The sequence below is a fragment of the Oculina patagonica genome, chromosome 12 (assembly GCF_052425735.1).
Source record: "Oculina patagonica isolate OP01 chromosome 12, crgOcupat, whole genome shotgun sequence".
NCBI classification, from domain to species: Eukaryota; Metazoa; Cnidaria; class Anthozoa; order Scleractinia; family Oculinidae; genus Oculina; species Oculina patagonica.
The window spans coordinates 22,138,205-22,153,120 of record NC_135769.1 but is presented as its reverse complement, the minus strand read 5'-3'; the positions used below and the strand labels follow the sequence as shown (position 1 = coordinate 22,153,120).

General features: G+C 38.3%; 1 protein-coding gene across 1 annotated transcript; it reads right to left on the bottom strand.

Annotated features, from left to right (window-relative positions):
* Positions 1-2,534: 2,534 nt before the first annotated feature.
* On the bottom strand, positions 2,535-10,547 carry LOC144633490 (acid-sensing ion channel 1A-like). The gene is made up of 6 exons (XM_078492345.1): positions 9,621-10,547; positions 8,722-8,869; positions 6,908-6,967; positions 5,645-5,795; positions 5,145-5,236; positions 2,535-4,252 (listed from the first exon to the last, which is right to left on the bottom strand). Exons 1-6 carry the CDS (start codon positions 10,545-10,547, stop codon positions 4,113-4,115), a joined length of 1,518 nt encoding a protein of 505 aa, XP_078348471.1. The 3' UTR covers positions 2,535-4,112.
* Positions 10,548-14,916: the final 4,369 nt, after the last annotated feature.

Genomic DNA, 14,916 nt, shown 5'->3' with positions numbered 1-14,916 from the left:
GGAGAGAGGCACTTTGAGAGTAAAGTGTCTTGCCAAGAACACAGCGCAGCGCCCCGGCCAGGCCTCGAACCCGGGCCGTTCGACTCGGAGTCGAGCGCGCTGCAGGAAATCGAGTAATATTAGTTTAAGGTCGTGGGGGATACCTCCAGCATGAATAAATTCATGAAGGGAAATTTTGCTTGACCTGCATCTTTTAAAACGCTTATTTCTCACCTGTTATGGGTGCGATTAAGGTCAAATTTTACAGAGACATAAAGAAATGATGCAAGATTGTGAATGTCATCTTTTATTTGGTAGATTGCATTTAACGGCGATGTTATAGCCTCGTTAGTGCCAAATTGGGAAAAACATTATTTTGTGGCAGAGTTTGCAGAACGAGTAGGAGACAGTACACTGTGATCTTGTAAAAAACTAATCAGCCAATACCTCTAGAGTGTCATAACAGAAGCGGATTTCTAAATTTAAAGTTTGCCAGCAAGTTATGGCGGTTTAAGTGTGCAAATTTGAATTTAATGTCTTCTATCTCTTTGTAAAAGCACACTTTTAAAATTCGGAATCCGCTTCTGTTATGACACACTACAGTATTCATAGTTTACCTATCTGCAGTGGCAAGTCATGAATTTCTCTATCCGTGCTGTATTCTCTGCCACAAAATTGTCGGAAAAGTCCAAACTTTGAGATTTCCGAAGGTGTCCCGACCTAAATACGATCATTTTGCCAATAAGAGATGTAATTATGGTAATTATATTCCACGCTTTTATGGTGAGAACAATGCGTTTTTAAAAAGGACACGATTGTTTATTTGCCGAATATTTTTGTGATTACTTTGAGTTGCAGAAATATTCAAATTTAAATGAAAATAAGCTCAAAGACTTCCTACAATCTGTATGAACGTATATCGTCAAGTGTTGTTTTAAATTGGTTAAAATATCAAAGAAACCGGGATTTTTTACAAATCACGCGCACGCGCCCATATTTTTTTCCAGTCATAAATATCTCGTAAAGTTTTCGATGTCAGTCGTTGTACTTCGTGCATACGCTTTAAATAAATGCATAATGATGAGCATAAGGTGTCCCCCGCGACCTTAAGTTGGACAAAAATCAAGTACCAGGATAATTGAAATCCTATTGCGTAATTTTCTACTCTTAATGAAATGTAAAGATGTAAGTAGTTATCCGTGACAACACCAACACCAATTTTTTTATAAGGGTCCGAGAAAATGAATTTCATAGTTCACAAGCTATAGGCGAAATCTCACGTGTAGGTATTTTGTAAAAAATGCCTTAGAAGCGATTAAGTGGAATACAGTGGAATATCGAAACAATAACACAAAAATTTGCAATAAGATGTGAATAATTTTAGTACATAATTTTGTCCAATAAATACTCGAAGTCCTGGCGGATTTCGTCTTAATTTCCTTCGAAAGTATGCTAGGTGGAAAATCGCGAAACAAAAAAAAAAATTAAAGCAATTTATGGCAGTCTGCAAGAATGACACAGTAAACTACATCAGTCAATGCTCCCAACCCATGAATTCAATACAAGACAACAAGTTAAATGGGAGAAAAGGGGTAAGGGATGAAGTGCTCGAGTTGCCAATATAATAGCAATCATGCAGGGTATCACAGGTCAGTTGGTTGGCAACGAGAGGTTGTAATCCGCTTTGTCTTTTCAGGAGGCCCTACAACATAATCAACCAGGTTCCCAAGCAACTGGGGTCCTAATCTCCAGGACCCTTGGGAACAAACACAACCACATGCCCTGGTTCCCAAGCACCTGGGGTCCTAATCTCTAGGACCCTTGGGAACGTTCCCAAGAACTTGGGGTCCTAATCTCTAGGACCCTTGGGAACAGACACAAGCACCAACAACAGTAACACTTGGGTCCCACTCTACCGGGAAAGCTGACCCTGTGAGGTTATGGGGCAAAAGGGCGAATTGTACGGAGCACTTCATCCCTTCCCATGATTTATTTACTTTTAGAAAATAAACATTTACATGTAGGCATAATTGTCTTAGAAAACATCAGTAAAGAAGGAAATAATGCTTCAGTTAACCTATGCCAGGTTGACGCTAAGAATAACAATGTTATTATAACAATGTGTCATAAATCTAAAAGCTCTTTGCCTGATTTAGCTTACAAAATGTTAACAAGTACTAAATGTCTCAATAAGCAGGCATTCTGCTTAAGTCCAACAGCTCTAAGCTTGTTTCTAAGTAGAAAAATAGTAACAAATAGTAACAACTATGTGCTTGAGTGCACATAGAAAAGGTATTAATTGTAACAATGTCTCAATAAGCAGGCATTCTGCTTATATTAAGTCCAACAGCTCTAAGCTTGAGTTTAAGTACAAAAATAGTAACAAATAGTAACAACTTTGTGCTTGAGTGCACATAGAAAAGGTATTAATTGTAACAAAGTCTCAATAAGCAGGTATGCTGGTTAAGGTCAACAGCTCTAAACTTGAGTTAAAGTGCAAAATAGTAACAATGGTAACAATGTCTATATAAGCAGAAATGTTGCTTAGAGTCTAAAGAGAGAACAACCCTCCACATAGCAGTACTATTGTGTGGAGAATTGATATTTCGGTTACAGTATTTCAAAATGTCAAAAAGTAGTATGCTAAAAGGGAACTAAAAAGGGGTGGGTGGGTGGGAATTGTTTGTGACAACCCTTTAGGGAGATCAGAGAATTTTGGGTAGACTACTGATGTGCAGATGAAACCGCATGGTCTTGATTGACACAATGGAAAAGGGGAAGTGTGATTGGCCAGTAGAGAATAGCATGTCATACAGGTAAAAGGGGGGCTTGACCTTAGAATGTAACGCAAGTGTTAAACTTGGGGCATATTGTGTGACAGATATATATACCCGATACTCCTCTGATCTCCCTTCATGGCTGTCGCATTAACTTGAATTTATTAAATATAAATTTGCTAAAATGAACAGGAGTTTATTAATTTGTTGTCGAGTCCAAAGGGAACCGACAGCGGTTAAAGAGAGACATGCACCAACTAAGTTTAACAACCGCTCGTACTTTTCATGATTAATATCTGGAATAATTAAAGACGCTCAAAATTAAGCAATCGTTGATGATTACAATAACCAAATGTTAAAAAAGGAAACATAGGATTAAAGTAGCGCCTTGTATTAATGTCACCATACGTTCGGTACCGCTTAGAGTCGGATGTGATACCTGGTTGCGCCATGTGATTGTCAACTAGAAAACTTTTGATTAATTGCCAACTAGAAACTTTTTTAAAACAAAAACACACCTTACCAGTTTTATTTTGCTCAATACTAACTAGTTCAAACCTCTACCTCTCCTATGTTAAATTTACTTTTTATCCTAAACGATTATTGTAATTAAATCAAGGGCCTCAAATAAGCTTACTATATTTTTGCCCTTTTCCATTTCTCTTTTTCTAGTTGTTTTCTTTTGTATTTTTTATCATCGTAAATTTTGTAATGGAATAAATAAATAAAATAAAAATGAAATGAAAAATGTGGTACCGTCGATCACAGGCTGCGTGTTATATTAATTGTTAGTCTGTGATTGTTGTGCCACGCAGTGATTTATAACGGGCGAATATTAAAACGAAATAAATGGGTTCTAAGCAGTTTTAGGGCCCCTACTCTCGGTCTAAATACATAGGTCACCAGAAGTCCAAGACTAAGATTTGCGCTCTAAGGATCCACGCATTCATTTGCCTCTCAGGATAAATAAAGAATGGATATTTTTATCATGGTTTCAGTGAAAGAAAGACGTTATTCTGGATCCAGGGCTAGTTTTATTTTCTTATTTAGGGCTCCAGGACATCAACCCATTAGGAAACCTAGTTGTTAGAGGCAAGAAAAAAATAACGTGTCTTCTCAGTTTGGCTAAAATGCATTGGGTGTTAATTTCTACGGCCTGCTTAAAAGTCATCAGTGTCTGATTTCTTTTTGCATTTTCACCACACAGGAGTGTACAGTAGGTCTGAAGAGTAAAAAATCCACGGGATCACAAACCCACGGGATCACAAACGAGCGGTGGACCTCTCTGAGCATTAATACATTTCCCCAACTAGAACTACAAGATAAAAGAAATAGAAATTGTAGAGTGGAAAGGACTTATGTACATGGTTCGGCGTTGACATTCGTGGAGCGTTTTTTTATCTTGGACATTACAGCTTCCCACAGAAATTCGATGAACTCACAGAGCGTCAGTATACTGCATCCAAGAAGCAAGCCCATGTTGCCACCAAGTTCACCTAAAATCAAATCGTAAAGAGAAGGCTTTTTGATCTTTATTCCTGGACAGTTATTGTATTGTATTACAAATGTTTGAATCTCTTACGGAGTCACTGCTGTTGTGTTCTTGGGCAAGACACTTTACTCTCACAGCGCCTGTCTTCGCCCACGCGTATAAATGGTACCAGGGACTCCCTGATTAAATGCTTGGACCAGCATCCCATCCAGAGAGGATTAGAAATACTCCAAGTGCTTAAAGATACGGAAACCGGGATAACCTCTGCCCTGATGGGTCACTAGGCCCAAACGCAGACATTACCTTAAACTTAAATATGCAAGGTTCAAGTGAAACCTGTCTCTTAATTTCTAACATAATCCAGTCTTTATGTAATATGAAGATGACTTTGGTAGGAGAGGGGTACCATATTGGATAAATTGTTACAAGAGGTATTTCATTAGTAGGATCTCACTTCTGATACTATGTCGAGTTAATGAACTAGCAGTTGATACGGGAATAATAACAAACAGCATGTAATGATGACTCGAAGAACATAGATAACACACATCAAAATGCATACAAAAATATCACATACTTTTCCGCGTAACTGATCATTCCACTTGTTATATGTGACCGGAAGTGGCCGTACAATACATAACCGGAAGTGATCATGACACTACCTTTTTAAAATGCTTACAGAAAACATGTTCTATTTTATTATGCCTTGTCTAGTCCCAATGGACATGCAGCATTTATTCCACCTTCGATTTATTTGCTTTTCATCTCAGAAACAGATTGTCGCTTGCGCCGACATCATGATTGTTACCATGCAACAAGCATAAAGAATCATTTGCAGGGTAAAGAATATAAATGTCGTCCTGGCGATCTGCATGTTCTCTATATATTTGACTTACCTAAGAGGCTCCCTGTTCCATAACTTGAAACATCCTCGTGCTTTTCGTAAGCTAAGTGTTGAAACCCCACTTGAAGAAGAACATAGTTTTCCCTATATACAAAAAAAGTAAGTTAGTGAGTCAGTCAGTCAGTCAGTCAGCCAGCCAGCCAGCCAGCCAGCCATCTAGCCAGTCAGTTAGTCAGTCAGTCAGCCAGCCAGCCAGCCAGCCCGTCAGCCAGCCAGCCAGTCAGTCAGTCAGTCAGTCAGTCAGTCAGTCAGCCAGCCAGCCAGTCAGTCAGTCAGTCAGTCAGTCAGTCAGTCAGCCAGCCAGCCAGCCAGCCAGCCAGCCAGTCAGTCAGTCAGTCAGTCAGTCAGTCAGTCAGTCAGTCAGTCAGTCAGTCAGTCAGTCAGTCAGTCAGTCAGTCAGTAAGTAAGTAAGTAAGTAAATTTAGCTAATAGTGTTTCTAGCAGTGTGAAGAAGATACACTAAGACCTCCTTTTTCTTTAAAAAAAACTTACTTCATGTAACTGGCACTCTTCTTCATCCCATACAGATGATGCAATATTTTAATTATCGAGTTATCCGGGAATTTGGAATAAGAAACACGTGACTCATACTCCAATTCTGAGCATGCGTTGCTGCAAGAGCACGTTGTTAAGTTGAGTTGCCCTGGAAAGTTAAAACAAAATGACTAAACTTTCCACCGACATTATTTGTTACATGGGTGATCTCATTATGTAAGGAATGATTTCATTTTTCAATTCATTAAAGACCATTAAAGCGCATGTTAAGATATAAAACTATAAAACAGAGATGTATACGCTTGTCTCTTAGTGTGAACTATCAAAGCTTCGTCTGGCTGCATAAATGTTACTTTTGAAACATCTTTTTACTATTTCATTGATATTTAATTGACCCTCGGACGTTGAAATATTGGCCAATAAATTTCGCCCTACTGCCGTTGTACCAGCCTTGCAGTCAATCTGGTTTTATGTACAAGCAATTCATAGCCCCACCATGGTACAACGGGGGCGGAATAGAACCCCCTAAGGTTTTCGTTCTGTTGATGCACAGCAAAAGTACTTTGCACTGGGAAGAAAGCCTTGAGCTTACTCTACAAGATGACATAATTTTTGTAGGCTGTGAGGTCAGATGACGTCATATTTCGTAATTAAGGACGCCATCTTTAATCCGCCATCTTGGATTTTACCATTTTCTTAGGAAGTCAGAAAATAACGGAAATTGTTACAAAATCAGGCCATAATGCTTATGCGATTTTTGGACAGACCTGCTTATAATTCGAACAATGCTATGACAACATCAGAAATCATGAATACATGGTTGACATATCAAGATTTCTGCGAGGAAAGAATAAACAAGTATTGGAAGTTTCAGCCTTGTAGAATAAATACTCTGTTCAAAATTACGAAAAAACGCAAGAGGGGGCTGGCATCCACCCCCTCCCCCCCCCCCCCTCCCCTGTATGACCAAGGGTTTATTTGGAAAGAGCTGCGACTTGTTAATGCAAAATTGTAGCATCCAGGAATGTAGAATAAATTGAGTTCTGGCTTTCATTGTAAATGGTCAATCATTAAATGGCAACAAACGTTCTGTTTGTAAGCGGAAGAGGTGTTATAAAAGGTCGTGGTATCTGACTTTGGGATAACCATTTCGGTAGCTCATTCCGACCCAGTCTAAATTTTTTGAGAACAAGTAGGGAAGTAAACTACAATTTTTATTCGCTGTTTTCCCAGTGCTTAGTATCATTTATATTTTCTTACTTTCCAAATTCTCAACACATCCGTCGTCCTGCAAAGAGCACAGGGGTGCTCCCTTTGGATCTAAACAAAACAAAACAAGAAAGTAAATGAAACGGAACAAGCAAATCTTGACACCATTGAGATTTCTAAAGCCAAAATATTAAAAACTCTTTGCAATAAAGTTGCCTTAAGGATTAATTATAAATTCAAAATTAACCATAACGAGGAAAACAAATAATGAATTGTAATTATTGCGAGAGGAAGGCTTAATAGGGTGTTGGCATTCACCGTCCACTTGTCCTTTTTAATACAGCCAAACCCCTATTAAGCGGCCACCCCTGGGGAAATGGTAAATGGCCGCTTAAGGTGGCTCGTACCAGTTTTCAGGTTTTTGACTGGGTGATCTTTGGAAGAAAATGGCCAAAAAATCAATTAAAGATAGTAACAAAATTTTTGTATGATTAAATTACCCATTGTGTTGTTGTTCCAAAATACCAATAATTACGTCATCAGTGGTTACCATGGCAACGATAGCCAATGATTTTTAGAACCCTTTTTCAGCTTCCAGTGCTTATATCTTGAAAACTAACTCAATGACCCCCATTTTTTTTCTCCTGATAACTTTTGGTATCTGAAAAAGAAACTGTATAATTATTTTAAAAAATTTCTACGAAGCGGATTTTTTGCAGATACAAAAAAGGGCAATTTGTAAGTAATTAAAAATTCCTTTCGTATAATTTTTTTAGATTTTTTCTGTCGTTTCCATTTCATAAAAGGAAAATATTAGGGCAATAAAAAATAGGGGTCATCGGGCTAGTTTTCTTTCTAAAGCCTTCGCGAACTCAATAATTCCCACGCGCGTTTCCGCGAACTTTAAAATTTCGATTTTAAAAGTTTGGCTTTTACTCATGCTCAGTTCCGACTACCGCTGATCTTTGCGGGCACATATGCGCGCAACACGCGTGGACTTCCCCTCGCTTTGTCTGCGAAACCTTTCGGCTAAGGATTTCATGGGATTTAGCCAGTTTCAGTTGGCGCCAATTGTGCCTCTTAGGTCTTATTTTTAAGTATTTCTTTGTCTGAATAATCATGTGTTTGACAGCGAACTCAAATAAGCTGAAACGAAAAAAGTGGAATTGACTCACGATCTCCAACAAGATCGATCGTAGCACATGCGAATTTGCTTTTGTAACTCGAGCAGTGAGATCCGAAAACATTTTGACTGACGAACATTTAGTTCACTTAAAATGTTCTTGTTGAAACAACTTCAGTTGAACGCGGTATTTTTTCTTAAATTGAAGAAAAGCAACCTCGCACTCGGCCGCCATGTTGTTTTCCTTTTCAAATCTCGCGCGTGACTCGTGGCTATGAAGCGTGACGCGCGCGCTAGTCACCAGACTTCCCACGCAAGAAAAACTGGTACGAGCCACCTTAATATGGAGGTTGGTCGCTTAATAGGGGCTCGTCAGAAATGAGCATAAAGCGTGATAGAAATATCACTTCGTTGCCAGGAAATCAAAAGGTCATCACTTAGCTCAGTGACAACGGAAAGCGTGTGATTGAATGTTTTATCAATCGTCACTTCAAATTTCGGACCCTTATTTGTCATTAGGTTGTTGAAAAGAAGGCCAAACTACGTGTATTAAATTCTTAGTGGCCTCTTCAATAATAGACGGATATACAAGGTAACGGCCGAAAGGTGGCCCCGGCCGCTTAATAGAGGTGACCGCTATATGAGGGTTTTATTTAAACTATTATACTGGCAATACTTTGGGGACTTTGATAACTGGCCGCTTGATAGGGGCTTGATTTTAATGCAAGAAGATAAATTGAACCTGCAAATCCAAAGCGACGGCAGCCACATTGAGCTAGGGTCATATTTGCGATGCACTGGTAAATGCAGCCGTCCTTCGTGTAGGTACCAATCCCTACCAGCTTGTCCTGTCGGCAGTTTGTATGAAATGGCGCTGGAAGTCTTACGTGCTAGAAAAGATAAACGAATAATGTTGAATTATCGCACGGCATTTACTACTAATTAATTATTACGATGTGATGCCTTAAAGCATAATTAATTTGCGGTTTTAAGTTTGCGCCACGGAGCTTAAAGGCTAATGAAATCCTACCGCAGGGAGAAGCACGCGACGTTTGTGAGAGTTCCAGTATGTAACATAACTTATCTCCTGCGCATGCGTTAAGTTCAAAGCGCTGTGTTCTAAAAGGAATACCTTATTATAGGGAATTGAGAATTCATATAATTAACTCAAATTTCAAAAAATCGCGTTAGTTTTATAACGCGTAGATTTTGTTCGCTTTGTTTTATGCTTCGTTATTTTCTTATAATAAGGTAGTATAACAGGGAGAACTGAATGACAGGGTTATGTGAAACAATTATGTACCTTTGTTATCTTTCTACACGTTTTATCTAGTGCACGAAGTCAGGTGCTCCTCACAACTCTTTTTCCAATCAATCAATCAATCAATCAATCAATCAATCATCAATCAATCAATCAATCAATCATCCATCAATCAATTAATCAATCAAGTAATCAATCAATCAGTCAGTAACTTAACTAAGCTTGCACCACAACGGTTTTGCAATAGTGGAAGACAGCCCACAAACAAACCTCCAAAACGATGCTTTCCGAACTGAAATGGGCTAGCATTTTGCGATGCTTGTATACATGTAACATTTAAACCGCATAATTAATAGTATTTGAAGACTACAACATCTTACCTTTCTAAGCTTGATTGCAACCGACGCATGGGTACCAGGAAAGATGTGAAATCCAGAATGACGTTGCACAAAAGTGTTCTGATCGTGCACAATCACTTTAAATCCAGTTGAATATTGACTGAGAGTATTCTCGTTTGTTTGAACATTGAGGAGAATGCTAAGTCCTTCGTCTGGGCCTTCATGTATTGTACATCGAACGGAGCCATTATAACCAGAGTTGTAGGTGTAGCAGATGCCATCTTGTGTAAGTTTTGGAACAAAGTCTTCATTAGAACATTCTATGCTGTACATGTAAAAGCAAAATAGAAAAGAAATGCTCATGCCAGTCATGTCATGCCCATATTTAGTAAGAAATTCTTCCTCGTTGAACAGTCGTTTTGATGAGGATTTTAAAACGTTGATTATGTTCTGCTGTGTTGTTTTGTTACATCCTTTTACCAGTGCTGTCCCATACCACCTATAAGCACACAGCAGTGCTTGACCACAAGTGAGATTTCCACGAACTGCACGTGTCTCATTGCATCCACTTATGTTCAATCCCAGTTTTTCAAAGTTCTCATCTTCGTCAGCCACATCTATTTTAGACTTCATAAACTTGTTTAAATTACAGATTGTCACAGCTGGAAATCTCAAGCCATTCGTCGGCGTTTCTTGTGAAATTACTGATTTTATTGGCCTGGAGAAATATTTATGTAAGCTAGTGGATACAAGGTACACATATAAGGCAGCGGCAGTGCCAAGAAAAATCAACCAGGCTGCCCGTTTGAAAGTGGAATGGCTGTTTTCGGCGACGTGTCGCAGTCCGTGAAGAGTCGTGTTGGTAGCAAAAGCTCTCCATTTAGAAGAATAAGGCGGTATGCCCGGCTCTTCTTTACCCTTCCAGTTTCCAGTAGAATTATAGCCGATCGGCTTCTGCTCCGTTGCCATGGTAACTAAAAACACCGTCAAGCACTAATTTATCCTCTGCAAGTTAAAATAACAGATTTATGTACGATTTTCGTTACGGTCCCTTATAGCAGAAGAATTGTACGTCACCTCGAATTTCTCGTTAGCATTGTCCTCTAAACTGTAATAAGTGTAGCAAACGTTACTTGTTCATGACTTGAATTATGAGTTGAATAGAAAACTAACCTCAGGAAAAAAGAAAACCAGTCTTGTTATTTACAACACTGTGGAAAATTCAAAACTATTATAAAGCCTTGCTCTTTGAAATGCTTTTAGCCTTTATCTACTTCAGCCTTTTATTGCTGGCCGAGGTTAGTTAAAGTTTCTTTTGATCTGGGTTTTATGTTTTGCTTCTTGTGACTGTGAATGAAAAAACACCAAAATTGGGCTCAAACTTAAGGTCGCATTGTCCACTATATCGACTGCTATTAGTGCATAGAAAAACGACTACTGGGCAACAACAACAACAACAAAATAGAAGTCTTATTTTGCATTGTCAACGATGGGGTGGCTGCGAATGTCTCAAGAAAATTGAAAAGCTTGTTGAAAACTTTACTAGCATTCCTTTGTCTTACTATCATGATCACACAAGTGACAGCAATTATATCAGTCACATCAGTGTTCCAGTTTCAATCAGCTGAACTCCCACAAATTGTAATTCAACGTGGAATCCAATTTTTTTAATCTCCAAGCTAGAGAAAGGAAATTAAAATTGGTTCGAGAAATCGGGATCACATTACAGCTAGTGTTTGACTGAGGAATGGGAAACGACGTTGGTTCGAGTTATCGGGGGTTCGAAAAATCGAGGGTTCAAAAATTCGGAATTCCACTGTACTCCAAACAGTAAACTTCAAAAACAATTTGAACTCACCTTCTTAATCGACGAATTTCAATTATATTCTAAGGGAACAGTTTTCTGGAGCTAATCGAACCACTGATCAGGACAGAAACAATCGTCTTTCTTAAAATGTGTCGCTGGCGAAGTTGTACGTTAATAAGATTCTTTTTTGACGGTGCGCACTAGTCTCACTGTAACTTCTAAGAACACCAGGCAAAGAGAAGCATTTTTCAATTTTAATATTTAAAGCTATTTGGCATCCAAAGGACATTTAATTATCTGCTTTGTCATCCACTTTAAACCGGCAACCATTGTTTGGCACACACCGGATGCTGAGCTTGTTGTAAAGCAATTTTGCGACTGGAGTAGTTTTAATCAGATCAGGTACCAAATGAGACGCGTATCAATTCAAAAACGCAAAGCTTTATTATTGTTTCTTAACCTCGTCTTTGTTAGCCAGCAGGTATTGATTTTGTAAGTTTGTTTAGAAACTGTGGTCAAAGCTCTTCTATATTTTCTAACTATTTTCAAGTACTGCATTTTCGTTGTCGCCCAGCGTGTGGCTGGAGCAAATTTAATCAGCAAGGAATGCAAGCCAAAAAAAAAAAACAAGCAAACAAACTTAGTAACTCTCAAACATAGCCTTACTACTGCACTAATCAGGAATTCTTCTTCAAGAGAGTATATATCAATAAGCAGCATTGTATCATAATTTCTATTTTGTGTGTTTTGATAAATATATCTTTCCTAATTATTTAAGGTAATTACTACATGGTCATCTTTTTTGGGCACAAATAATGTACTTAATCATTTCTATGCTGATATTTTTTTCCTCACAATAGTCTTCAATTGAAAACTATAAACGATATTTTTACCATTCGTGAAATACATGTAGCTCAGGTAAGCGCTCAAGTACTGCTTTTAAAACTGTATCGGGTAAACGTATTCTGTCGTCTATTGTTATTTTAATTGGAATAGTTATTGTTGAAGCTCAGTGCCTGCGAAGGGACATTGAAAGAAAACAGCGGGTAATACACGGCAAAGCTGGTCTCACGGCCACAAAGGCTCTATTAAATTCTTCTTCAAGAGGGTATAGCTACAACGACATGCATCATTGTTGCAGAATTCTATTTTGTGTGTTTTGATAAATATAATCTAAAATTTACAGATTAATTTTGTTTTTGGTTTTTGTAATTACTTCATGGTCGTCTTTTTTGGGAACAAATAAAGAACTTAATCATATCTACACTGACGTTTCTTCCTTTATTGGCTTGTGTTCCAAACAACAACAACAACAAGAATAACTTTTTTTGCCCCTTAATATTTTACAAAAAAAAAGAAAAAATAATAATTGTTCTTCACTACACATGTTGCTACGTGTCTTTACTTCCCAGCGTGTAGATGGAACAGGTTTAATCAGTCACCAACCAAGAAACCTGTCAATTCAGAAACAAAAATATTAAGGTATATATAGAAGCTTATAGATGCACTTTGCACCATGATTATAAACCAGACACACATTAGACCCATTTTAATTATTTTTAATAACAAGCCTGATATTTTTGTCAAAGTTTCGTTGCCAGTAAAGTTAGGTTACGTAAACATTGCTTGCTACTCTGATGAAATATAATGGAGTATAACAGTTCCAAAGTTCTTACTTAAAAAAAAAAATAAAAAAATTACAGTATCTTCGAAATGTACTGGATTTTACCTTCATAATCTAATACAGCTTATGCGTAATCATGTATGGATAACACGACATTTTAATCATAATTTTGCCTTTTTAACGTTGCTTCCCTGTTCCAGGCCTTTGGTTAGGGAATAGAGTGAAGAACGCTGGCTGAGTGTAAAAATAAGACGAGAAATTTGCCTCGTTTGTTTGTTTATTTGTTTTTTTGTTTGTCTCAATCACCGTTCTTCGTAATACAATACAGCTTCCCACGTACCATTACTAGTTGATAACTCATCGCTTATATAGTTCCGGTTAACGAGTAGTGTAAAAATTGACGCAATCGCACATTGATCGTTCGTGAAATTAAGAAAAGATATGTACTGGAAAATATCGCACCGAATTTAATGACTATATAACCTAGTGATAACTCATAATCTCTTTTGTGTTCTAACGAAAACGAAATGTTTCAAAAACTTCTAGAAGTTATTGGCATCTTTTTTCATAATTTAATGTTCCCAACCCATGAAGTCAAAACAAGACAACAAGTTCAGTGGGAGAAAAGGGGTAAGGGATGAAGTGCTCGAGTTGCCAATCAGAATCATCAATAGAAATCATGCAGGGTACATGTATCACAGGTTAGTTGGTTGGCAACGAGAGACTGGAATCCTCTCCTTCCTTTCAGGAAGCCCTAGTTCCCAAGAAACTGGGGTCCTAATCTCTAGGACCCTTGGGAACAAACACAACCACATGCCCTGGTTCCCAAGAAACTGGGGTCCTAATCTCTAGGACCCTTGGGAACGTTCCCAAGAAACTGGGGTCCTAATCTCTAGGACCCTTGGGAACAAACACAACCACATGCCCTGGTTCCCAAGAAACTGGGGTCCTAATCTCTAGGACCCTTGGGAACAAACACAACCACATGCCCTGGTTCCCAAGAAACTGGGGTCCTAATCTCTAGGACCCTTGGGAACAATCACAACAACCAACAACAGCAACACTGCGGGGCCCCACTATAAGGGGAAAGCTGACCCTGTGAGGCTATGGGGCAAAAGGGCGAATGGTACAGAGCACTTCATCCCCTCCCGTGGTTTATTAACTATAAGAAAAGACAATGCTTAGTTAAGATGGTCTAAAGCTATTGAAGAAGTTCAGAAGAGACAGTAATCGAATAACAGAATGGTCGAGTTGATACATGCCAGCTCGACACTAAAGCTAACGGTTACATGTATATCAATATCTCAAAAGCAGACACATTGCTCAAGTCCAACAGCTCTAAGCCTGAGCTAGCATACAAAATGATAACAATATAAAAAAACAATGTTTCTGTAAGCAGGCATGCTGCTTAAGTCCATCAGCTCTAAACGTAAGTAAGCATACAAAATGGAAATAATAATTATTAGAATAATGTCTATAAATGTGGGCTTGCTTCTTTAGTCCATCAGTTATGGCTAACGTTTAAAAATAATAATAGTAATATAATAAACACCCTTAACATAGCCGGATATGTGCGTAGAACTATAACATTGCCTACATTTATACAAATACTAAGCTAAAAGAGAACCAAAGAGGGTTGGGTGGGTGGGAATTATTGTGAAAACTCTTTTAGGGAGCTCAGAGAATTTGAAGTAAAACTACTCGAGTCTAGATAAAACCGCATGGCCTTGATTGACATAATAGAAAAGGGGCGATGTGATTGGCCAGCCCGAATAGCGCATCACACTCAGAAGTGAGTTTGACCTTTGAATGTAACGCAAGAGTGATAGTCTTGCAGCATATTGCGTGACAGATCTGCGTATTTAAATAGAGTGATCTTATGACTTCTCTGAACTCCTTTCATGGTT